The 27,486-nt window shown below is 40.1% G+C and overlaps 1 protein-coding gene across 8 annotated transcripts in view; it reads left to right on the top strand.

The window, feature by feature from the left end:
• Positions 1-27,486, top strand: part of PDE10A (phosphodiesterase 10A) — a 666,160-nt gene that overhangs the window by 375,520 nt on the left and 263,154 nt on the right. The window contains exon 1 of one of the 8 annotated variants that reach the window (XM_055114311.2): positions 14,551-14,881. The exons of 6 other annotated variants lie outside the window; for them this stretch is intronic. In XM_055114311.2, the coding sequence (XP_054970286.1) occupies positions 14,866-14,881 (16 nt within the window). In that variant the 5' untranslated portion in view covers positions 14,551-14,865. Of the gene's footprint in view, positions 1-14,550; positions 14,882-27,486 lie in introns of those variants that run through there. One more of the 8 variants, XM_055114309.2, reaches the window with a different exon arrangement.

Here is a 27,486-nt window from a genome sequence, read left to right as displayed (position 1 = left end):
GTGAACAAAATAAAGATAGTCCTGGTGTCCTGAGAGGATACAATGAGAACACTTACTGCAGGCTTGCTGTGTTGGGGAAAATCTTTGCTGAAATTAATCATATTAAAGTGAGGCTTAAATGGCAAGTAAGAGTTAACCAGGCTGGGATGGAGATAGCATTGCAGGAGGGTAGATGTTCTAGAAGAGGAGGGAAGTGGCGTGTGAGGACAGACGTGAGAAGCACGCATGATGTGTTCCTGGAGCTGGACATCAATAACTGTGTGCTTGGAGTTATCCTAGAAAGGTGAGTGGTTGGATGTGAAGCTGAAGAGGTGACTTAGGGGTCAGATTTTTGGAGGTTTTATGAGCCATATTAACAGTTTTGACTTTATCCAAAAATGGTGAGGATGGACTAAAGTTTTTTAAGGATGAGTATGGGGAATAACATTAAATTTGCGGTTTACAAGGATTGCTTTGGCCGTTAGAAATAGTGGTTTTGAGGAACAAAACTGAAGAAGGCAGAGAATAGTCAGTAGAGTGGTGGACTAAGCTAGTGACTGACAAAAGAGGTCTAAGTAAGTGGAAATGTTTGCGAGATGTCTGAGCCACATAAGTAGCACGACTTGGTGCTTAATGGTTGCACACGGCAGAAGTGGGAGCAGGGTAGTGTCCCAGGCTGGCCTCCAGTTTTGGGTGTGGGCAGGTGGGTGAATGATGTGCGACTGTCAGTGAGAAGGGGAATGGAGAAGGAAGGAAGGGCTGGTTTCAGGAGGGAGATGTTCAGTTTTGAGTCAATAGATTTTGAAGTATTTGTTGGACAGATAAGATACAGCAGGTTGGTATTAGCAGTTAATGTTGGAGTCTGAAGGTGGAGAGGGAAATAAGGGCTGGAGTATAGTTGTTAATTAAAGTATTACTCTATCTTTAACTTTTATATTGCTATTCAGAAGAGGAATTCAGTGCTACATATTGACAATCACTTAGGTAATTTCACACTTAGTTTTGAAAAATAGTGTTTTATTATTATTGTTTTTTGAGACAGGGTCTTGCTCTGTCACCCGGGATGGAGTGCAGTGGTGCAGTCTTGGCTCACTGCAGCCTCGACCTCCTGGGCTCAAGGAATCCCCCCACACCTTAGCTTCCCGAATAGCTGGGACTATAGGTGCGTACCACCACGCCTGGCTAATTTTTGTATTTTTGTAGAGACGGAGTTTTGCCATGTAGCCCAGGCTGGTCTCGAACTTCTGAGCTCAAGCAATCTGCCCATCTTGGCCTCCCAAACTGCTGGGATTACAGGGTGAGCCACCACACCTGGCCAAATAATAGTGTTTTATAACCTCTGAAATTCTATGGCTTCCTCCATGTCCCCAAACAGGCAATTTCTTGATTATAATCAAGTATTTGGTCAATTGAATACTGGATTATGGAATGTGATACATTAAAAAAACCTGAACACATGCAAAAAAGTATAGAATTACTCTTTTAAAGGCAGTTTCTATTGGAAAACTAACATAACCTTTTGTTTTATCATATAATTCAAGGTATAGAATCAAAATAAGGGATTTGTTTTCTAGTTTAAAGTATGCCTATGTGAAGGAAAATTGGTTAAAATGAAAAATAAACTATCCTCTAAATAAAGAGAACTTATCCTTTTCTGTTCAAGGTTTTAAATATTCGATGTGTCAAATTTGAATGTATTTTCATCTATAAACATTGTTTCTGACTGCAAATTTAATAAAGGACTCACTAATAGTTCTTATGTTATTTATGAATCACATTTTTGAATTTATGCCCTATTAGTTAAAACAGTAAGATTTTGGTTTTTGGTGTGTTGATAGTTGGGTTTATAGTTACTCAAGAAAGATATGTGGTGAGACGAGACTGTCTTGCTGGAAAGGATATGTGGTGAGGCGAGACAGTCTTGCTGGAAGAGATATGTTTTGCATTATTTTGGTATTGTTTCTTGAAGTATACTTTAATTTGCATTCATCTCAACATGAGACAAAAATATGGCTGGGCGCAGTGGCTCACGCTGGTAATCCCAGCACTTTGGGAGGCAAAGCAAGTAGATCACCTGAGGTCAGGCTTCTGAGATCAGCCTGGCCAACATGGCAAAAACCCGTCTCTACTGGAAAATACAAAAATTAGCCGGACATGGTGGCGGGCGCCTGTAATCCCAGCTAATAGGGAGGCTGAGGCAGGAGAATCGCTTGAACCTGAGGTTGTGGTGAGCCGAGATTGTGCCACTGCGCTCCAGCCTAGGTGACAGAGTGAGACTCCGTCTCAATAGAAAAAAAAAAAAATCTGTGTTTATTTCTCACATCATTTTCTAATGTGAGGACTGTTTTAAAAGTGTATGGGATTAAGGAGCAGAGCATTCCTGATGTTTGCTTATATTTTGTTGGGTTGGGGAAGGGAATGAAAGAAAAGATCCTCCCCTAGGGTTGCCACAGTTTGGAGTAATAGGAGAATAACAAATGTTTTCCATCAAAAACAGACTTTCTCTTATTCTCTGAACAATATATATCGCATTTGGTCTAGATAACATTTATGAAAGTCAATTTAGCATGGATGGGCTTCTGTAGATACTTGTCGTTAATAATGATTGTTCACTATACAGTGATGTTTTTTAAACCCTAAGTGAAATTTGAGTTGTCTTTTGCATGTGGGTAACATATGTGTTTCAGCACAAGGGAGATGAGGATGTATGAAGTGTGTAAAAGAAGCAGGGAAAGGTAGTGTCCAATACTGGCAACCAATGAAGTTGTTTGAGGTTATTACTGATGACAGTATACTTTTCAAATTGAATTTGGTAAATTGCTTCACTGGCTGAATAAGAGAGTTGATTCTGAATGAAGGAGATCAAACCTAAACAGTACATTATCTTCATTATACTTATGGTTGTATACAATAAACATAACTTTTCTAATCCAAACATTGTGGCAGACTTTCTTACAGAAAATTGTATTTGTGTATACGAAGGATTTTCCTATGTGTTTTGAGGAAATGAAAATGTGTAATGGCTACAGCAGTGATACTGATAGGCTAGCAGGCAATTGATTGCTCAGAGGTTAAGTTGAGAGAGAGAGAATTCTCTGGACCATAGTCATTATTCCTTATTCACACTCCATTCAGCTTTCCCCGCCCCTTCTGGGCACAGCCTCAGATCTTGTGCTGTTTTGGCAGGCACACGGTGTGGCCCTGGTACATGCTTGTGTCCACTCATTGAGGTCTGGGATTCCACCATGGTAAGGCTCATCAGAGCCCTTCCTCAGGACTGGCAGGAGGACACCCAGAGAAGCAGTTCTAACATTTCACTGTGGTTGGTAAGCAGGGGAGGACATGTTTTCAGTCCTGGTCGGAAGTCAGCTTATCAGTCAGGACGGGTGAGGTTCTAATTCAGTAACAAGTGCTATGAAATTCTCAATGGCTTAGTTCAACAGTTATGTATTTCCTTTTCATACACAGTTTGCCACAGGTCCAGGTGACTCCTTCATGGGTCAATAAATTACTTTTTGTTTTTTTGCTTGTTAGTATGAATTGGGCTTTTGTTTCTTGCAGTCAAAAGGATCTTTTGAAAAACAAACATATTGGAATTTTATTCAGTGGAAAGAAACACTATTTTGAGAGAGACAAGCAGAAGCAAGGGCTAGGAATAGCATTAGGATTTGCTTTAAAGCTGACGTAGGCTCGCAACTCTCCCGATTGGAAGGCTTTTAAGGTAGACTAGTAGTGCTCCTTATTTTATAGAGAAGAGAGCTGAGGTGAGGTAATTTGCGGAGAACTTAGGCTGCTTGCTAAAGGTCACATGGCAATTTAAGGACAGGGACTTAAACCAGAAAAATATTTCTGATTCTTTGTGCAGTGTGGTCTTTCTATTGTTTTATGGTTTCTCATACATAAAGGTGGAACTTATACAGAAAAGTTTTGAAGGCCACTTTTTCTTAAGGCATTTAAAGGAGAAGAGAGATGTCCATGAGGTTGGCCATCACAGTGGGCTGATTGCCTACAAGTTGGGCATTGTGTTAAAAAGTTCCGCAAGTTATCATTTATGGGAGCAAAAGCAATATTTTCTAGCCAGTTTTCCCAGTGCCATTTGTTAAACAGGTAATCCTTTCCCCATTTCTTTTTTTTTTTTTTTGAGACGGAGTCTCGCTCTGTCACCCAGGCTGGAGTGCAGTGGCGCGATCTCAGCTCACGGCAAGCTCCACCTCCTGGGTTCACGCCATTCTCCTGCCTCAGCCTCCCAAGTACCTGGGACTACAGGCGCCTGCCACCACGCCCGGCTAGTTTTTTGTATTTTTAGTAGAGACGGGGTTTCACCATGGTCTCGATCTCCTGACCTCGTGATCCGCCCACCTTGGCCTCCCAAAGTGCTGGGATTACAGGTGTGAGCCACCGTGCCTGGCCGTTTCCCCGTTTCTTGTTTTTGTCAGGTTTGTCAAAGATCAGATAGTTGTAGATGTGTGGTATTATTTCTGAGGGCTCTGTTCTGTTCCATTGGTCTATGTCTCTGTTTTGGTACCAGTACCATGCTGTTTTGGTTACTGTAGCCTTGTAGTATAGTTTGAAGTCAGGTAGCATGATGCCTCCAGCTTTGTACTTTTGGCTTAGGATTGACTTGGCAATGCGGGCTCTTTTTTGGTTCCATATGAACTTTAAAGCAGTTTTTTCCAATTCTGTGAAGAAAGTCATTGGTAGCTTGATGGGGATGGCATTGAATCTATAAATTACCTTGGGCAGTATGGCCATTTTCAAGATATTGATTCTTCCTATCCATGAGCATGGAATGTTCTTCCATTTGTTTGTGTCCTCTTTTATTTAGTTGAGCAGTGGTTTGTAGTTCTCCTTGAAGAGGTCCTTCACATCCCTTATAAGTTGGATTCCTAGGTATTTTATTCTCTTTGAAGCAATTGTGAATGGGAGTTCACTCATGATTTGGCTCTCTGTTTGTCTGTTATTGGTATATAAGAATGCTTGTGATTTTTGCACATCGATTTTGTATTCTGAGACTTTGCTGAAGTTGCCTACCAGCTTAAGGAGATTTTGGGCTGAGACAATGGGGTTTTCTAGATATATAATCATGTCATCTGCAAACAGGGACAATTTGACTTCCTCTTTTCCTGATTGAATACCCTTTATTTCTTTCTCCTGCCTGATTTCCCTGGCCAGAACTTCCAACACTGTGTTGAATAGGAATGGTGAGAGAGGGCATCCCTGTCTTGTGCCAGTTTTCAAAGGGAATGCTTCCAGTTTTTGCCCATTCGGTATGATATTGGCTGTGGTTTGTCATAAATAGCTGTTATTATTTTGAGAGATGTCCCATCAGTACCTAATTTATTGAGAGTTTTTAGCATGAAGGGCTGTTGAATTTTGTCAAAGGCCTTTTCTGCATCTACTGAGATAATCATGTGTTTTTTGTCTTTGGTTCTGTTTATATGCTGGATTGCGTTTAGAACCTAGGCAATACCATTCAGGACATAGGCATGGGCAAGGACTTCATGTCTAAAACACCAAAAGCAATGGCAACAAAAGCCAAAATTGACAAATGGGATCTAATTAAACTAAAGAGCTTCTGCACAGCAAAAGAAACTACCATCAGAGTGAACAGGCAACCTACAGAATGGGAGAAAATTTTGCAATCTACTCATCTGACAAAGGGCTAATATCCAGAATCTACAAAGAACTCAAACAAATTTACAAGAAAAAAAACAACCCCATCACAAAGTGGGCGAAGGATATGAACAGACACTTCTTAAAAGAAGACATTTATGCAGCCAATAGTCACATGAAAAAATGCTCATCATCACTGGCTATCAGAGAAATGCAAATCAAAACCACAATGAGATATCATCTCACACCAGTTAGAATGGCAATCATTAAAAAGTCAGGAAATAACAGGTGCTGGAGAGGATGTGGAGAAACAGGAACACTTTTACACTGTTGGTGGGACTTTAAACTAGTTCAACCATTGTGGAAGACAGTGTGGCGATTCCTCAGGGATCTAGAACTAGAAATACCATTTGACCCAGCCATCCCATTACTGGGTATATACCCAAAGGATTATAAATCATGCTGCTATAAAGACACAATCACATGTATGTTTACCATGGCACTATTCACAATAGCAAAGACTTGGAACCAACCCAAATGTCCAACAATGATAGACTGGATTAAGAAAATGTGTCACATATACACCATGGAATACTATGCAGCCATAAAAAAGGATGAGTTCATGTCCTTTGTAGGGACATATATGAAGCTGGAAACCATCATTCTCAGCAAACTATCGCAAGGACAAAAAACCAAACGCGGCATGTTCTTGCTCATAGGTGGGAATTGAACAATGAGAACACTTGGACACAGGAAGGGGTATATCACACACCGGGGCCTGTTGTGGGGTGGGGGAGGGGAGAGGGATAGCATTAGGAGATATACCTAATGTAAATGATGAGTTAATGGGTACAGCACACCAACATGGCACATGTATACATATGTAACAAACCTGCACGTTGTGCACATGTACCCTAGAACTTAAAGTATAATAAAAAAAGTATATATATATACACACAAGAAAAGCAATACTTGCATTAGAATAACTGTTCGTAGAATAATATGAGTCCTGGGAGAGACATTGTGGCATCATCTCATCATGCAGCTCAGAGTCATGTGGGTCATTCCCCTTCTGTGCTCTGCAAACTCAGCAGAGGACCAGAGACTTGGGTGTGATAGGGTGACATTGACATTGTCGGGGATTTCAGGGCCCACTTGAACCTCAGATCTGGATTCTGGATTGTAGCAGATACACAGGTGATGTAGAGCTATCTAAAGTTGTTGCTGTTAAACATGTGCTGCATTTCATCCTTATAAACTGAATGAGTCTCCAAAATGTTATCCAACTCATTTGGAGACACATTTCACATACATGAAACTCTATTCACGCTGCAGCTGCCCAGCGTCAGTCTCTGAAACTTGTAGTCTTGGTATTTAAATACAGTTATGTGTCGCTTAATGATAGGGATACCTTCTGAGACAGGCATCACTAGGTGATGTCCTGATGGTGTGAGTATCACTGAGTGCACTTAACAAACCTAGATGGTACAGCCTGCCACACACCTAGGCTCTGTGTGTGGCCTACTGCTCCTAGGCTACAATCCCTATGCAGCATGTCACTGTACTGAATACTGCAGGCAGCTGTAACCAAATATATCTGAACATAAAAAGGTAATGTGTTGTGCTATACCATTAGGAAGGCTACTGCGTCATCAGTCAATAAATATTTTTAAGCTTCGTTATAATATTATGGGACCATCTCATATATCTTTGGTCGCTTGTTGACCAAAACATCATTATGCTGTGCATGGCTGTAACTGCAGCTAAAGCATTGCTGTCCAAATTAACTCAAGGCGTTGGGTGTGTAATACATGCTCATTGTGCAGACGAGACCTGTGCACCATTAGCACCATCAGGTCCTGCAGTCAGTGGATTTCTTAAAGTTCAATACGTTCTTTTAAAAAGTGAAATAAGTATTCTGAAAGCATTTTTAACGAAACCACTTCTAAGTTGGGAAGCAAGAAAATAGATAAAACATGACAATAGTTATGACAAGGCAACAACAGAATAAGTATATGAGGATAAATGTATATATTATACTGGAATATGAAGAGCCCTAAGTTGTTGCCAGAGTGATCCTATTCACTTATCATATTGATCATCTGGGCTCCCACCCCTCTTATGATTAGTAATAGAGCAGAAAAGTCCTCAACAACCTGACTCAGCCTGTTCTTCCACCTAAGCTCCTGCACGCACTGCACGCACTCCATGGTCCAGTCACACCAAGCCGCAGATGCTTTTCCTCATACTTGACTGACTGTTTTATCTGTTGACCTTTTTTACAATTTTTGTGCCTACCCTAAGCCTTTCTCCTACTTGCTGTACCTGGTACACTTACCTACTCTTCAGAAATGTTTCCCTGTTCCCACTATAGTCATTAGTGATGTGGTATTTCTGGTTTTTCTCCTGGGTATGAGGTAAGATTGCAAGTTTATGATGTGAGTTGCTTTGATCAATAGCAGGTGGAAGGAAGCGAGGTGTGTTACTGACTCGTGGAAGTTTTTAATAGGCGATGCTCACTTTCCCACGCTCCCATCCCCTGCCGTGGTAGCCAGTGCTGTTCTGCATGGCGTTTGGTCTTGCATTCCTGAGTGAGAACAAGGTAGAGGAAGGAGACTCCTCAGAACTTTATGGATGTGGACAGTGAGTGAAAAACAAATCCTGTGTGTTTTCAGTTACTAAGATCCTGGGATAGTTTATTATTTCAGCAACACTTAGCCCTGACGGACTGACACATGCCCCTCTTATGAGCTTCTCTTTCCTCAGTGTTATTGTAATTGTTGGTAGCATTTTTGAGAACTTACTGTGCCCTAGACTGTGTGCCTGGTGCTTTATTTCTGTTTTTTTTTTTTTTTTTTGCTTGTTCGTAATGTTAATAATTTGTTCAAGGTCAGGCTGTGTGACTCCTAATGACTGCGCTCTCCCCAGCTACCTTGCCTGCATTACTCAACAAACATCCCCACACACCTGCTGCGTGCCCAGCTCTGTACTAGGTCTGAGGATCAAAAGATGAATCAGAAATAATCCCTGTCCATGAGAAAATAAGGATATTATAGGGAGAAACAGAAATTCAAGCCAGTGCGTATGATGACATACTAATAAAGGTTGTACAGCATAGTGGGTGCTAGAAAGATTTAGAATCAAAACCTGTCTCTTTCATTATGTGGTCTTGGACAAGTGTCTCTCTCCCCACTCTCCAACCTTTCTGACTTCTGTTCCCAAAATGGGTACATTTGTAACTTTTATAAGATGTCGATGGCCACCTACCTGAAAACAGTAGTAGCATTGCATGCGCCGAAGCATTTGAAGCCATAGGCACTCAACAGCCTGCCACAAATGACAGTTTGTGTGTGGTTTCGTGTTGCTTCAGTGGAAGATTCACTGAGAGTACAAAGGAAGGAGCCAGAAACTTGCTTGAGGGAAAAGGAGCAGAAAAGTTATATGGAGGAGGAGGTGGTGTTTGACTTGAGTTCTTAAACAGAAGTAATTTTAACTCTGATTGGAGGACAAGGGCAATACATTCCAGGATAAGGGAAATAGCATGAACAAACTGTGAAACATTGGGAACTACAGGAAACTTATTTTTAGAACAGTGCGGAGCACAGTTGGAGAAATGGTGGGAGAAGTGCTGTGCAGGTGCCACGGGCAGTCCCAGCCCCCTGAACGCGACCGCACAGGCCATTCGGAACGAGTGGAAGGGCTCATTCTGAGCTGTGACTTGTTGGGTTTTTTTGTTTGTTTGTTTTTTGTTTTGTTTTTTAATATGGGTTCTGGAAACACGGAAGCAATGTCAAGGATTGCCAGGAGTCACAGATGAAAGGAAGGAAGCCAACTGGTGGACCGCTGTAGAGAGAGATGATGAAGGCTTAAATTCAGGCAGAGGAGATGGAAAGAGAACAGGTATGAGCAAAATGAAGCAATGAAATTTGATAAAGACATATTCTGGTGGTAAAATGTAAAGAGTGAGGCAAAGAAGGGGGTTCAGGAGAGCTACCACACTTCTAATATGGTGACTGGAGGGTTGTTTGTAATAGAGCTTGAGAATAGAGAAAGTTTATTTTTGTATTTTTTGTTTTTTAACTGTCAAGTTTTCTGTGTAGGAATTATTCACTTTAAAAACTCAAACAATGTGGAAAATCTTCAAAGTAAGCTAAGAAATTCCACTACCCACATATGACCCTGTTAGCTTTTTTCTTCTACACTGAAAGCCACATGTATGTGTAATGATCATCTTAAACAGAATGGTTCCTTTAGCAGCTTCCTTTTGTATTTAGTAACATAGCGCAAGCAGCCCTCCAGCTTTCCACTGAAGTACCTAAGAGATCTGCTTTACGCCTTAGTGTAAAAGGATAAGTAGTATCCCATTCCATGTAGGATGTTTCCGGTTATTTCTTTATATCTACTTTTACAAGTAATGTCATCCAGGACACTCTTGTGTAGCTATCTCTGCATGCTTTTGACAGTATAGTAACACTTTTTTTTTTTTTTTTTTTTTTTTACAAAGAGAGTAAGTGCAGTCTTGTGCATGTAGCTTCTCAGGTAGCTTGTGGACACTCACGTGGGCATGTCACCTACTCAGCTGGACCAGAAGGGGCTGATGTCAGCTAGTCAGCTGGACCAGAAGGATGAACTGGAGCTGAGTATTTGTAGGGTATCAAAATGTGAATGGTACTCGAAACTATCGTCAGTGATTCACTTATTGAACGTATTTATTGGTGGGGGTCTGCTGTTGGCCAGGCGCCATATTATCCTTGGGGATACAATGGTCCGTAACCTCCCAGCGCTTTACTACAGACCCATGAAGACAAATGAATAGTCATAAACAAATGTACTGTTAAGAGTTTACTGATAAAATACATTTGCTGATAAAGATTACAAATGAGAAGAAATGGGTGTTAGGATGGAACCTAATTTTTAGACTTGGTGGCAGAGGAACGCCTCCCTATTTCTTTGTTATATATTTTTCTTGGCTAATCCTAAATATTTTCTTTATGTACATATCTTGATTGTTAGACTTCCTATGTGTCCTAGAAGGAGCATGATTTGTAAGCATTGACTTAAACAAGTGGAAATAGCTCCAGTTTGCATGATCAGTCCCATGGTTTTAGTTCCTGCTTCAGCAAATTGAGGGTGGGTATTCAGTTGTTGCATATACCACCTTTTATTCATCCATTCCCTAGTGGATAAATATTTAAGTTAGTGCCAATTTTTTGTTGTTGTAAAAAATACCAACTTCAGAAATAACACATACGTCATTGAACTTGCCCCCTTTCTCTCCATTTTCAATACCATTAGGGGTCATTGTGCCCATGACTGTGGTGAAGTCACTCTGCGCATAGGACACAGAGCATGGGCCCTCCCCAGAGTCCTCACTGGGACACTGCTCCCCTCCCAGATTCTCTGCCAGGGCCTTTCATCTGAGCCACTTAGGAGAGACTTAAAGGTACCTCAGGAAATAACAGTGTATCTTAAGAACCGAATGCTTTCAGGAAGACTTCCCTCTGTTACTCAGAAGCCTTTTATATAGCTATTTCCCATGTTTTCACTACAGTGCCTTTCAGCTACAAAATGCGTTGTTAGAAGTGTAATTTTTGCTGTTAAATATTATTTCTGTGATTCTATGTTTTCACTGTTTCCTGCTTACTAACATGTGTGTTACAGTGGCCTTGACCTTATATCGCTAAAGGACAGTGCTAAAATACGATAAAGCACCAGTGAGTTTTTAAGGAGTTGCTAGGGGATACAACTGCAGACGTCTCTTGCAAGGGTTCCTCAACATGGCTGGATGGCAGAATCGTATGGAGGAGCTTCCTGGCCCCTATTGTACGTTTACTCATGCAGAGTCTTTGGACAATATATTTTCTAAAAGATGCCCATGGCTTGCCAAAGTTGGTTTCAGATATATTTGAAAAGGAGGTGCATCATTAGTAACTACTTTTGCTATTTTTTAAAAAATAAAATTTATTTTTACTTCTTATTTTCCCTCTTCTAAAATTTAACCTAATTTTGCTTTCGTATTGTGGGGGAAAGAACTCTGATGTTACATGAAGAAAATGTAATACAAACTAGGTTAGATTTTATATAGTCTGTCTAGCATAGAACAATAATTATTGCCGACAGGACAGAATGGGGTGAAATGTTGTGGTGGTAGATGAGGCTCTTCAGTGATAGGACTCTTTGGTTTTAAGGACTTTGAGAGGAGCCCGTCTACTTATAAACTATCATCAAGTAGGTAGGCATGAGGTGTGAGACCCTCCTGAGCCTCACACCTGTACAAGATATGATTTAGGACCACTGGATTTTTGTGGGACTTGATCTTTTTATCATATGGGTGCCCCGTTTATGGAAAATAATACAAAAGTACCTTTTTCAAATTTCACTAAAGTGTGATAATGTGAACTCATCACCGAGGTCATTCCCAGGACCTTGGAAGGGGCCTGTACACATGCTGGGCCCTGAAACTTAGCTTCATGGTATATCTCCCTATTCTCCTGCCCAGAAATGTTGTTCCCGCTCATTTTCTTCGGTGACTGAAATTGCACATGTGGAAGGGCACTCTGGTGCTACATTTCTTTCTCTAGAATCGAAGTTCCCCAAGAGAGACCGGAGGGAGACATGTGGATTATTCCCCAGAGTCCACTCACATGGGCTGGCAGCTGCCTCCTAGGGCTCTTGGTTGAGAAAGAGGCATGAGAAAGATTGGGGTGGGCCAAGGCAGGATTAGAACTAGGAAGACAGGAGGGAGACAGTGGGGATCGGTGGGGCTTGTTTCCTGTTGCTGCCATTTGTTACCTGTGCCTGAGGTTGCAGCGTGCCTTACTTGATTGATTTGTGGCCTCACTTTCTGCTGCCACTGTCCAAGCCCATGGAGAATACTGAGGCTGGGGACTAGTGAAAACAGAAATGGACAGTGGGACAGGGAAGAAAAGGGCTGAATGAAAAGACTCTGACCCAAGGACAAACTTATCTTATTAACCTGTTTTGCTTAGTATATCCTGATCTTAGTCTCTGTTTTAAAATATATTGGTTACAAAAAGGATTTTTCCCATGGCTCTTTGTCATCTGGCATAGAACAATAATTACGGCCAACAGGGCAGGGTGGGATGAGATGTTGTGGTGGTAGATGAGGCTCTTCTGTTATGCGACTCTTTATATTTTTAGGGACTTTGAGAGGAGGCTGTGTAATTATAAACTATAATTAATTAATTAGATAGGTATGAGGGACCCTAATGATTCTTTAATGTACCTAAGAGCAAATAAATGAAAACTTCAGAAAGCAGAAGAGAACCTCCCTGACTAATCTGTGTGAATTTCGAGAAACACTAAGTAGTTACCTGTTAGCAAGTTCTCAACACGAAAACTTCAGGGGGCTGTGGCATCTAAAGATTAGGAAATCTTGAAAATAATTACTCTTGTGAAAGGAATTTAAAGGACAGGGCAATTGGATCTTAAAAGTATGGGAGTCTACCAATTCTTTCATTTCTCTACCTCATAGGGCTGGTATAAGTATTTCATATTACAATGCCGCTAAGTCACATAAAACACTGCATAGTACACAGCAGGCACTGAATAAATGTTAGCAAATTATGTGTAATATACAACTGTAAAAAATGTAATTGTTATATTTGGGTAGCTAGAGAAAAAAATACTTCAGTCATATCATATTAGTCCATTTTCACACTGCTGATAAAGACATACCCGAGACTGGGAAGAAAGAGAGGTTTAATTGGACTTTCAGTTCCACGTGGCTGGGGAGGCCTCAGAATCATGGCAGGAGGTGAAAGACACTTCTTACATGGTGGTAGCAAAAGGAAAAATGAGGAAGAAGCAAAAGTGGAAACCCCTGGTAACCCATCAGATTTCATGAGACTTATTCTCTATCACGAGAGTAGCACGGGAAAGACCAACTCCCATGATTCAATTACCACCCCCCTGGGTCCCACCCACAAACTTGGGAATTCTGGGAGATACAATTCAAGTTGAGATTTGGGTGGGGACGTAGCCAAACCATGTAACATATTTAAACCTTTGACCACTGGACTTAGCTAATCTTGCTTCCAACATCAGATATGTTTAAAGAATTTGGTGCTTATTTGTGAGTCAGGAATGGAGGGAAGAGAGCAGGAGCAATTTTTGAAAATACCACTGTCTGACTTGACTTGATACAATCATGTCAGAGTAGTTAAAAGGAGTTTAGCAGGTCCTTCGGGTCCTGCTGAGGGCAATTACTTTGTGTCCTTGATAAAGCAGTCTCAAGGCCGTTATACAACACATACTGTGGGAGCGAAAGGCTGATGAGGAAAGCTGCAGATGTAAATCTGCCGGTGGGGAAGATCACTGAGACACAGAGAGAAACATCAAGTGAGGAAGTCAATGCCGGAAAGGTGACTAGATGCTGCTGGGGTTAAAGGGAGAGAGGAAGAGGCTTGGCTGTGCACCAGTGAACCTGGAAGAAATATATGCTACCCTGGACGCGAAAGGACACGTCAGAACATTTACATGTGTATGTGTATGTGCGTGCGCAGCCACACACACACAATTTGGTTTCTTGAACAGAAAGAAGCAAGCGTCCTCAAAAGACAACCCACTTTCTCATTGGGTTCAGTTGGAACTCTGAGCTTCAAACCTGACTTTACAGAGAACTCATTCACTCCATTTTCCTGGACAGTCGTCCTTCAGAGCCCTGCCCTGGCTGGCCACTCTCCCTCTCCCGGGTGGTAAGCGTCTTGGAAGGGCTGCAGGCTGTTTTGGCAGTGTGTCCCCAGCACGCAGCCCTGAAAAACGAGTGCGTCTTTCTGTGGTTTGTGGGATCCTCGGAGGAGGAGTGAAGGTGATTATAATGTGTCAGATTCTCATTTGGGGTGGGAAGTGTTGATTTGACAGAGATGAAAGCCTTTGGCTGGGGAGGGGTGTGTGAGGTGCGGTGTGGCGAGGATTCCCGGGTCGGACTGTGATGTCAGTGGCCCCGGAGGGAACAGCTTGCACTCAGCCTTGAGCAGTTGGAATCTGTTGGGAGGGCAGTTGGCCAATCCTAGGCCTGAGAGTTGGGCAATGGGAGACCCCATCAGTGTGTCACCTTTGCCTCCGGGTAGAAAGAAAGTAATCTAAGGATGTGTGCAAGACTGCGTTCCTAGGCGTGTCTGTGTAACTGATGCCAAACCGGGGAGGAAGGCTGTGGAGGAGGCCGTGGAGGCCCGCTCACCACCTCTGTACTGTTGGTCAGAGACACACTCCTGCTCCTGCCTGTGACCCAGCAGTTGACGGTTAACTGGTATGGCAACATTATATGGTGAGGAGGGTGCTTGCTTGCTCACATGATAATAACAAAAATATTTATTAAATTCTTACTGTTACGAGGTATTCTGTTAAGCCTGTTTAAAGACCTTGAGGCTGTCTAAGAAGTTTTATGATACTAAAATGTAATTGAGGCATACCTTATATTTTCCTAATTGTCCTGGGTTAAGTGATGGCAACAGTGATTCTAGGGGTTCCTTTGACTTTTCATTACTCCAAGAAGTCAGAAGAGAGACTGGTGAGAAAATGAAAACTAACACTGAAATGTATCAGAAGGAAGCTTGGAAAGGGTAGTACTGAAGAAGAGAAGACTATACGGGCACTCTGCCTTTGTGCAACAGAGAAAGAGTCATACCTATTGCGAGGGAGTGAGTTGAACTGAGCAAGGACTGTGCATAAAGATTTGTTTGCCTTATAAAGGTGAAGGCTTACGTTTTGTGTCTGCTTCTTTGTGTTCTTTGTGTTTGCTTGTTTTAGTATGCTTTTGTTTTCAGCAAAGCATTTACTATTTGCCAGAAATGCTGGCAGTCACAGTAGTGGAGGAGTTGGCATGCAATTCATTAGGATTATTTCCTTTAAAATTCCTTCACAACCGTCTTATGGCAATTCTGAAATTACCTTTGGGAGATAGATTAGAATATATGAGAATGTCTAGCTTACAGTTAAGGCTGATCTGGAAGTACTAATAGTAGGACAGCTTCTCACCTCTTCTGAAGGACTGGAGAGGCAGTCTGCGTAGGGTAGAAAAGAGAAAAGAGAGCATTCCATAGAGAGAACTGGACATGTACAGGGAGCTAGAAGTCCTGACCCCGTCCCCTCATCTTACAGAAGGCAGGTCCATAGCCAGCCTCCCAGTGGCTGGCAAGAGCAGGCCCTCTAGGTCCCAGTGCTGGGCTATTAGTTTAAAATTTTCCTAATTTATTTGAAAATTTGTAAGAGTAATGGATTTTTTTCTTTGAAAATTAGTTTGTGATTCTACCTATTGTATGAGCTTAATAGAAGAACCCAAGGAACCATTTATTAATTGCCGTGTTCCAGATGGCATATTAAGAATTTGATGTGCATTATCTTTATTAGTCTTCATGATAATCCTTATGAGATTGATACTATTAATATCACCATTTTACAGATCTGAGCCTTAGGATAAGTCCATTGCCCAAGGTCACACAGTAGGGGCCACACCATTTGTACCCTGATTATAAAAGAAGGTATGAACTCCCATTTTCATGATATGGAGCAACTTCTGTACAAGTGTTTTAAGTTTGGAAAATTTTAAAGACAGTTTTGCTAAAAATGCCTTTCCTTTCTTCTCTTTTTGAAAGAAATCTTGACAATAAATTGCTTATGTGTTGCATGTGACTCTTAAACATTCTGTTTTTAAGATCTCTTTGATATTGTTGGTGCTCTCTCTCTCTAAGATCTGTTAATAAGAAGAAAAGAAATTAAATACTATTAGTAAAGTATACTTCCAAACTTTGTAACAATAATTTCCACCATTCTCAGATATACTTAAATAACTGCTAAAATGTATGTTGGTATTGTAAAACCTAATCGGCAAACTGACAGGTTTGGGGTTTTTTTCCCTCAACAAACAAGTAAGTGGAAAAAGACTCTCTTAAAATTAGAGTTGTGAGTGGTTTGTTGGCTTGACTCGTGGCATTGAGTGCCTCAGGTGAGCAGAGACCAAAGCGTGACCTGTGCTAGTGGAGCTCTTGTTGCCCTGTTTCGTTCACAAGGAGGCAAGTTCTACTTCAGTCTTACACGTGGGTCACACACAGCTGACCTCAGGTTGCCATTTCTTTTCTTTTCCATTTTACCAGCCTCACAGTCTTTTTTCTGTTCCCTTCCATTTACAATCCATTATATATAAGTGGGACTTAAGAGCCTATGAAGGACACAACAAAAACTGTGAGTAAACCTGGTATCATCTGGCTTTTCTCCTGTCTGCTGCAGTTTGATGTTGTTGAGATCTTGTCCACAGCTGTTAAGCTATCTGGAAAAGAATTAACTGGAACACGTAAAGTAGTCATTCCGTTTCTAAAGTGGGTTTGTTTTTTTCTGTCCTATAAAATGCACGTAAGTCTTTTTTTATGTGCTACGTTTGGACATATTTGAGGGAGTATTTCCTTCTATTTATTGGTCGCATTAATATCATACATATGTCACTTTAACCATCAACCCAGATAGCCTAAGGGAGAAAACATTTTTGTGGCCAAAACCTGAGTTTTACATAGGAAAATGCTTGGGTGTAAATACAGCCAAAGACTCACTGGCTTACTTTTCTACATACGATTTGAGAATTGAGATATCTTTGTGACTAATTCTCCATTAAAACCTGATTTGGCTTTTAGTACTCTATATTAGAAGAAAGTGACTATTAAGAAACTTAATCCACAGGATAATTTTCTTAATCCATGGTCTGTATGTGTGGGTTTATCATGTATTTATTTATGTAACAGATATCAGGTGTCTACTATGTGCCAAGAACTTTTTTAGGAATTGGGAATCCAGCAGTGAATGAATAGATTAAAATAAAATCACTTTCCTCCAGGATACCTGCATTAAAGGAGAGGAGGGGTAAGACAGAAATAAATCAGGAAAATATGTGGTGTGTCAGATTGTTGATAAGCACTGTGGAGAAAAAGGAGTGAAGGGCAGTTACCATTTTAATTAACATGGGCAGGAAAGGCTGCACCAAGTAGGTAAAATTTGAGCAAAAATTTAGAGCAGGCAGACAGCTGGTAACAAGTTTCAAGCAGAAGGAAGAAAGAGCAATTGCAAAAATTTAGTCTCAGAATATGGCTGGCATATTTGGAGGCACTGCAAGGCGGCCATGTCAGTGGAGGAGGAGAGCAAAGTTCTCCTAGGATATTTAGGACCCCATGAAGGATTTTGTCTGCTCTCTGAGTAAGACAGGAAGAAACTGAAGAGTTTGTTTATTTATTCACTTACATATTTTTTTGTGTGTATGTGACATGGTCTCACTCTGTTGCCTAGGCTGAGTGCAGTGGTGCAATCATGGCTCCCCGCAGCCTCGACCTCGTGGGCTCAAGCAGTCCTCCCACCTCAGCCTCTCAAGTAGTTGGGACTACAGGTTTGTGCCACCACACCCAGCTAATTTTTAAAATTTTTTGTAGAGAAGGGGTCTTGCTATGTTGCCCAGCATGGTCTGGAGCTGCTGGACTCAGGTGATCCTCTCACCTCAGCCACCAGAGGTGCTGGGATTACAGGTATAAACCACTGCACCTGGTTCATTGAAGAGTTTTAAGCAGAGAAGTGACCTGATCTGACTTCCTAAGATCACTGTGGCTACTGTATTGAGAACTGACTGTAGGAGAAAAAGGGCAGACGCAGGGAGATGATTGAGGAGGCCAGTGGCCAAACCAGGCAAGGGCTGGTGGTGGCTGGGGCCATGGTGGACACAGTAGACTGGATGAGAAATGAAAGGATTGCGGATACTTTTTCAGGGTGCAGCCAACAGTATTTCCTGATGGATTAGCTATAAGGTGGGAGAGAAAGATGCCAGTGATGGCTTCAGGGTTTCAGCCTTGATGGAGTAATGGAGGATCAGGTTTAGGAAGAAAATCTGGAGTCTGCCAGATGTTTCCACCATAAAGGTATCGTTTCTCCTTTGTGATGAGTAATCCATGGAATGATACTTTGAGATCTTGTGAATATAATATTTCTCAACACTGTATTAGGTGTTTGGTTTTGGACATTTCTATGGTCTGAATATTTGTCCTCCCCAGCCCCAAAATTCATATGTTGAACATAATCACCAAGGTAGATGGTATTAGAATGTGGGGCCTTTGGGAGGTGGTCAGGTCATGAGGGCTCTACCCCTGAGAATGGGATTAATTAATGCTCTGATAAGAGGCCCCAAAATGCTGCTTTCCCCTTCAGCCATGTGCGGACACATAGGAGGGCTCATCTATGAAGAAGGGGCCTTCACCAGACGCTGAGTCTACTGGTGCTTTGATCTTGGACTTCCAGCCTTCAGAACTGTGAAAAAATAAGCTTCTTTTGTTCCTAGATTATCCAGTCTAAGGTGTTTTGTTACAGCCCGAATGGACCAAGACAGACGTATTAGTTGGAGATATGGAGTAGGTTTTTGGCTATATTATGACAGAAGTCTGGGTGTAAGTTGATTAAAATAAGGACTGATTTTCATTTGAGGCCCTGATAATGGAACATGGGCAAATATTTCATGGGTATGTCACATGTTCAATTTCATTCATTTGAATGGACTAGAACAATGAAAGATAATTAATTTTGATTGTTCTACAGGCCTGTCTTTATTAACTTTGCAGATGTCCATCTGTGTGATAATTGAGCCAGTTTTCTTAACTCTATAATATAGCCAAAGGCTTCGAGCCATCTTTTCTGTAACAGTGATGTTGCCCAGCTTTGGTGGGCAGGTGGCAGGTTAGTTTGACTCCCATGAGAGGACTAATCCAGAGACAAGTAGGCTAGCAAAGGACGGACTGAGGCTACGGCAGGTGAGCTGCAGGGCTGGCCCCTGCAGCTGGCTAGGGCTTAAGGGAGCCATTTCCACATGGCTGGACCTGGGCCTTAAACCCAGTGATGGCCGGGATTGCCAGGCTCCTGCAGTCCAAAGAATCTGGGTTTCAGAATCGACTCACTTTGTTCAAATTCCAGCTTTGCCAGTCACTAGATACATGACTTTGACAAAGTTACTTCTCTGAACTTCAGTTTCTTCACCTGTAGATTGCGGATAATCATAATTCATGATCTGATCTTGTTCACCACACCAGACTTACCTCCTGCCATCCTTTTAAGTGTACTTTTTAACATGCACATGAGTATATGGTTCTTTGGCTTGGCACAAATTACCATTGCGTTGCATGTCCTTTCTATTTTTGGTGATGCTAAATTTGCTCACTAGGTTCAGATGGAGTCTGCCAGATGTCTCCACCATAAAGGTATCATTTCTCCTTTGTGATGAGTAATCCATGGAATGATACTTTGAGATCTTGTGAATATAATATTTCTCAACACCGTATCATTCAGTGGTTTTACTATTCATTGATGATCTTTGCCTGAATTATTGCTTTGGGGCTTATAAAATGATGATTTTTGAATGAATTCTACTATTCCATCTATATTTATAGCTTGAATTCTTCTGAGAGAAAAGAACTTCCCTCACTCTGCTCCCACTTTTTTGTTCTGCTTCACTTTGGTTATCATTAAGGACTCGTGGATTCCTTCTCTATTCAGCATTATAATATATTACCATTTCTATTCTTTTTTATACTTAATGTGTTATAATCTATTGCTGTATTTATTATTTCCGATCTTCAGACTACCCAGATTTGGCCAGTATGCGTTCTTTCAAACATTTTCTTACTATATTTCATATGTCTTTATTAGCCTCAGAAACACTTGCTCTCTTGGCACAACATTTCCCTTATTTACTTTGTATGTTCCTATTTCAGACCTGGAATCAGCCACTTCTCCAAGGAACTCTGGTTCTGTTCAGTGGGAAATGGTATTTAGTAGCCAAGACCTGAGCACTAGATGTGCTCATTGCAACTTGGATGTTATTCCTTCTAGGCCCTTACAGTGGATACAGCTAGGAAATGTATATTTAAATGATGAGTTATAATGCTATCTCCAATTCAAATCCAGTACCATAGGATTCTTCCTAATTTTTGTAAAACAATATTATACAAAGTAATTGGCATAGAAAGTAATTATTAGAAAGCTTGTACATTATAGGTTAGTATGATTAAGAATGTTGTCATATGGTGCAGGTTTTAATATTGGTTATTTAGCTCACTTAAAATAATTTATCTTGTGTACTATGCCTGAACAAGGAATCTGAGCATAGTTTTCAGTCTTCGGAATTTTGACTGGATTTGGCATCCTTAACGTACTCAGAATGACCTACATACTTCATAATATTAGTAAGTGTCCTTACAAGATGGATAGTTTAGAACATCATCATTTAAAAATATCTCAGCAAGTTATAATAAAATGTTTTTATTATAAAACATAAAGGTTTACTAGAAAGGCTTTAAATAAATTGAAATGTAACTAATGTAATGTCTCAGTATTAGGTATAGATTTTGCTGATGGAATGGTCAGTATATGCAATTTTCATTGATGACTCCTTTTTTAGGTTTATTGCAGTACCCCGTATTTGTGCTGCTTTTGATCATATCAGAATACTGACTCATGCCATCAACTTTGTTAGCCAGGACATTTTGAACTTTTTTTTTTCCCATTATACTTTTAAGTTCTGGGATACATGTGCAGAACGTGCAGGTTTGTTACATAGGTATACATGTACCATGGTGGTTTGCAGCACCCATCAACTGGTCATCTACATTAGGTATTTCTCCTAATGCTATCTGCCTTAACCCCCACTCCATGACAGGCCTCGGTGTGTGATGTTTCCCTCCCTGTGTCCATGCATTCTCATTGTTCAGTTCCCACCTATGAGTGAGAACATGCAGTGTTTGGTTTTCTGTTCCTGTGTTAGTTTGCTGAGAATGATGGTTTCCAGCTTCATCCATGTCCCTGCCAAGGACATGAACTCACCCTTTTTTATGGCTGCATAGTATTCTGTGGTGTGTATGTGCCACATTTTCTTTATCCAGTCTATCATTGATGGACATTTGGTTTGGTTCCAAGTCTGCTATTGTGAACAGTGCCACAATAAACATACATGTGCATGTGTCTTTATAGCAGCATGATTTATAATCCTTTGGGTATATACCCAGTAATGGGATGGCTGGGTCAAATGGTATTTCTAGTTCTAGATCCCTGAGGAATTGCCACACTGACTTCCACGATGGTTGAACTAGTTTAAAGTCCCACCAACAGTATAAAAGTGTTCCTGTTTCTCCACATCCTCTCCAGCACCTATTGTTTCCTGACTTTTTAATGATGGCCATTTTAACTGGTGTGAGATGGTATCTCATTGTGGTTTTGATTTGCATTTCTCTAATGACGAGTGATGCTGGGCTTTTTTTTCGTATGTTTGTTGGCCACATAAATGTTTTCTTTTGAGAATTGTCTGTTTATATCCTTTGCCCACTTTTTGATGGTGGTGTTTTTTTCTCGTAAATTTGTTTAAATTCCTTGTAGATTCTGGATATTAGCCCTTTGTCAGATGGACAGATTGCAAAACTTTTCTCCCATTCTGTAGGTTGCCTCTTAACTCCGATGATAGTTTCTTTTGCTGAGCAGAAGCTCTTTAGTTTAATTAGATCCCATTTGTCAGTTTAGGCTTTTATTGCCGTTGCTTTTGGTGTTTTAATCATGAAGTCTTAGCTCATGCCTATGTCCTGAATGGTATTGCCTAGGTTTTCTTCTAGGGTTTGTATGGTTTTAGGTCTGACTTTTAAGTCTTTAATCCATCTTGAGTTAATTTTTGTATAAAGTATAAGGAAAGTCTCAGTTTTCTGCATATGGCTAGCCAGTTTTCCCTACACCATTTATTAAATAAGGAATCCTTTCCCCATTGCCTGTTTTTGTCAGGTTTGTCAAAGATCAGATGGTTGTAGATGTGTGGCATTATTTCTGAGGCCTCTGTTCTGTTCCATTGGTCTATATATATCTGTTTTGGTATCAGTACCATGCTGTTTTGGTTACTATAGCATTGTAGTATAGTTTGAAGTCAGGGAACATGATGCCTCCAGCTTAGCACATTTTAAACTTTTAAGTTTATCATATATATGTAAGGATTTGAATTAAAACCAATGCTGCAGGGAGTGTTTTTCGTATGCTACTATAGCATTTTTGTCTATTTGTGTTTTAAAATGGATATTTGGTTTTCTGGGATGGACATATAATAGAGCCTTTTAAATAAAAAGCATTGATGAATGAATAGGTCAGCTTTATGGAGTTTTAAGTTTCTTTCTTCTTGTAAACAGCATAGAACCCCACTCAAGGCAATGTCAGGTAGATTATATCCTTAATTTATATTGGGCTAAAATACATTCAATAGCTTATTTAACTTAAAAAAGCAAAAAACAACACACATGTTTTGAAGAGTTGTTTAAGCTCTTCATTTTGGATGTCCCAAGTAGGAGGTGAACTTGACATTGCCTTTTGGTGAAGACTGCAGAGCAGGGCAGGACCAGTGAGTAATGCTTGTGGAGGTTCAAATCTCTGGTGACCCATTCCATACAGCTGTGGTTCTTTAAATTGGGAGACTTGGGTTTTGAAGGGAAGATGGCAGCCGGGACTGACAGATTTTACAATAGTAGAGCAGAGTAACAGCAAAGCCAACAACAGTCAACAAATAATTTATTTATTGACACCAACTATACAGTCATGCTAATTTCATTCCAAGTGCAAAACTTATACCTCATTCCAGTTTCTGTTTTCAAAGAATAACAGAAGCACAATGAAAATACTTGTCAGAGAAAATGCTTAAAATCCATTTGGCTACTTTTTTTTTTGCTGTGAAAGAAAAAGCCCCCTTTGTGCCGGCCATTAGGACTTACAGATACGGCTGCAACACAATTCACTTTTTTCCATGTTACCAAATTTACAATGAATTACACGTGATCTTTTGATTTCCTGTCTTTCATGCCATCCTATGCTCCTTTTTTTCCCAATAAAAATACCTCTTCTCTTGCTTTGCTGTTCTTATGATCCAAATGACTAATACAATACAATGAGAGAGTATGTGGGCAAAGCAACTCCGTCTCATTTTCTCATTTATTTTGATTTAAATACTGTGTTAGCTGAGGGGAAATTACATACATATCTATGATGTCATCATGGTTGTTGTACTTGAGTTAAATGTCTAATTTTTTTTCTTCTGTTTTTGAGACAGAGTCTCGCTCTGTCGCCCAGGCTGGAGTGCAGTGGCATGATCTTGGCTCACTGCAAGCTCCGCCTCCCGGGTTCATGCCATTCTCCTGCCTCAGCCTCCTGAGTAGCTGGGACTACAGGCGCCCGCCACCATGCCTGGCTTATTTTTTGTATTTTTAGTAGAGACGGGGTTTCCCCGTGTTAGCCAGGATGGTCTCGATCTGCTGATCTCGTGATCCACCCGCCTCGGCCTCGCAAACGGCTGAGATTACAGGCGTGAGCCACTGTGCCTGACCATCTTAAGTTGTTTTTTAGTGTCTACCCAAAACAGATTGTAAATTTAGAATTACATGAAGTACAAAGGAGGGTACAGTTTTGCACATGGCACATAATAAGCCCTCAAAAGGTGTTTGTTGGGTCAAAATGAAAAGTACATACTCTTTATGTTTGCTGTGATTTGCATTATGGTTCAACTTGATTCAGTATGTATTTCTACTCTTGTGACTGCAAGCAGGACTCTGGAAGCAGACGCCTGGGTTTTAATTGAGCTTTGCCACAGACTAGCTGTGTGACCAGCTATTTAACCTCCCTCTGCGTCAGTTTCATCCTCTAAAATGGAGGGAATAATACTAATTCTTACCATATAGAATTTTTGTGAAAAACACATGTGAATACCCAATGAGTATTAGCTCTTATTTATGACTACTTTCTTGTAAATCAGTATAACCTGCCCTCTAGATTCTATCCCGGAACCTTTTCTAGTCTTCACAAACACTCCTGAAATGTTCTTGCCAATAACTTTCCTCAACCTCAGATGTGTACAACTGAAAATCCAAATTTTTCAAGTGACATTCAGAAGTAGCTGCTGTCCTTTGTACTTTTTATCTCAATTTGTGATAAAAACTGAAATAATACAGTATGCATATTGCATAAAGTTAACAGTTTGCCTTTTGAAGTATGTTTCTGAATGATTTACATTTTCTTTAAATGAAATTTATATTTAAAGGTAGAGTTTTAGATGTATCTGAATTTTTTTGTTTCTTAGTGGCTGATTGGTTAGACTTGTTTAAAATCTGTTCCCTTGCTTTCTAACTTGTTACTTAACCTGCAGTTCATACCGTATGCAGATAAGTTATTTAGCCTGGAATATAGGCAATTTCAGTCGGTGACATTTTTTTCAAATTTATATTTTTCCCATACATCCATTTGTCTTGCTTCCCTTCCTGCAGGAAGGCCTCCTTTCCTTCCTTCTTTCCATCCATTCAAAAATAATCTCTACGCCAGGGACTGTTATGTGTCTGAAGACACATGTAATTAATTTAAAACCTGTGAATCAGTGAATACCCATGTACTCCCAAACCAGCCTGAGAAAATATTAACTTGATTTTCAAAGTTTAAAAAAAGGTTCTAGTGTTCATTTTCATTTTTGATTGTCTTTATTTTACTTAAAGCTAAATGGAATAATAAAGAAATAAAACATTTTTTAAAGTTTTAACCAATGCATTTTAAATATAGAGTAATAAAACTTTAAGAGAACAACTAAAATTGGGGAAATTTCATATTCTGTATTCCACAAGCATGTGGAGGCCATCCATGCTGAGTGCTGTGGTGAACACAGCAGGCTGCATGGGACCTTATACAGCTGATACTCATTGTCATTTCAAGTCATTTTACCCAATTAACTTTTCCCCTGTACCTTGCTTGTAAACAGAATTGGAAACTATCTAAAGGCCTATAGTATTTTGCATGCTCTGTATGTTTGCAATTGATGAAATTTTATTTTTTGGACTTCAGCAGTTTGTACAGACATGTACAAGTGAGCTTGTATATGTTGGCAATATATTAATCTGTGTTAAATATGTTAGTTTTGCAGCCATGGCTGATTTGAAAAGAACTGGTTTCTTAATGCTTTCATTGGGTGGTAGAATATTTGGAAAATAAAGATACTTACAGAGACTTTGATGAATATTTATTTTAAATATTTGTTGAGTACTTCCTGTGTGTTAGGGCTATGCTAGAGTCTTAACATTAATTACCTCATTTAACATTCACAAAAACTGCATAGTGTAGGTAGGGAAATTGTCCAGAGAGAGGTTACGTTAATAAGTGGTGGATTAGAGATTCAAGCTCACATCTGTCTTCTCCCAGAACCCATGTTTTCTTCACTGTACTAGTATTTCAGATGTGGATTTCATGAACTATGACATCATATTTTCTTAAAATGGCAGAATAATATAGGTTTTCCCTCTTTTTATGGAATATATCTGAAAGTACTGACTTGATAGCAGGGGACAAAGTAAAATCATAAAGCTCACTTTAGGCTGGGAGTGGTGGCTCACTGTAATCCCAGCACTTTGTTAGGCCAAGGCAGGCAGATCACCTGAGGTCGGGAGTTCGAGACCAGCCTGACCAACATGGTGAAACCCCGTCTCCACTAAAAATACAAAAATTAGCCGGGCATAGTGGCACATGACTGTAATCCCAGCTACTCTGGAGGCTGAGGCAGGAGAATTGCTTGAACGCAGGAGGTGGAGGTTGCAGTGAGCCGAGATCATGCCATTGCACTCCAGCCTGGGCAAAAAGAGCAAAACTCCGTCTCGAAAAAAAAAAAAAAAAAGAAAGAAGAAAAACAAATCTCACTTTATTTCCCTCACTCTCCAACAGTTTACTACCACCCCCAAGATAATTTTTTTCTAATATTAAGATGGGAAAGGAGAGTATTTTCACCTAGTGTCAGTTTTAAGAATAACTTAGTTTGAAAGGTATAGACATATAGTTATACATACCATTTTTTTTAGGGCGGTATTTACCAGCATTATAAATTACCTTAAGAACAAAAGATACATTTCTTATTGATGATAAAGAAAATATAAAGGCTAATACTAGTTAAAATACAATAGAGTCATCTAGTTTTATTGGAGTGGTAACAAAAACAAAATTTAAAGCAAGCATCATAATGAATCTTGGTTTTGGTTGCTAGATCTCTAAGCCCTCCATACCAATGACAGTCATCTGTCAGCAGAGTTTTCTGAATGTTTCTGTGTGCAGGGACCTTTATGAGGTGTTTAACCTCATTTAACCTCTGTGGTTTGCAGCTTGAATTTTAAAAGGCCAAAAATAATGGTTGTTCTTTCCTGGAAGACATATGAAAATTATGTGTTGCATTTTTTTTTAACAGTAATTTCCCAAAGTCCTTATACCTTAGTTCTTCTATGCTATCAATCAGGTAAATAGGGAAAAAAAGTTCATATGTGACATTTAGAGAAATCCCCCAAATATTGGGTGGGTCTGGAATTTGCTAATCACTAGGTTTCTTCTGCTTCTAACTTAATGAAACATGCAGTGATTAGATTTTCTATGAGTACTTCTAATGTTAATAAGATGAAACAATGAATTAAATGAGAAATTCCTTTGTCTGTTCAGGGAATACATGCTAAAATTTTACAGCAAAAAATAACTTACCCCCATCTAGGACCCGAGAACCTAAGGAAATTACTCATTTTGTTTTCCGTAAATTGCTGCTGTGCATGAGGCACGTATTAAATTTCAATTCAAGAGCTGGGGCATGAGACACGTATTAAATTTCAATTCAAGAGCTGGGTTTTGGTACGTAACTTTCTCCTTGTATCGTTCTAATTGCTTTCTCCCTATATACACTTTCAAAAACTTTGTTCCTCCCGTCTTTACTTCTTTCATTCTTCCACCCACATCTTCTATGCATTGACCTGTTCCATGGATATTACTGTCTTCTTTGTTCCACATGCAGGTGATACGATGAGAACAAACAGGACAAAATCTCTGCCCTTCAGA

Source organism: Pan paniscus, chromosome 5 (assembly GCF_029289425.2).
Source record: "Pan paniscus chromosome 5, NHGRI_mPanPan1-v2.0_pri, whole genome shotgun sequence".
Classification (NCBI taxonomy): domain Eukaryota; kingdom Metazoa; phylum Chordata; class Mammalia; order Primates; family Hominidae; genus Pan; species Pan paniscus.
The sequence above is the reverse complement of the archived record's forward strand: the minus strand, read 5'-3'. Positions and strand labels throughout refer to the sequence as shown.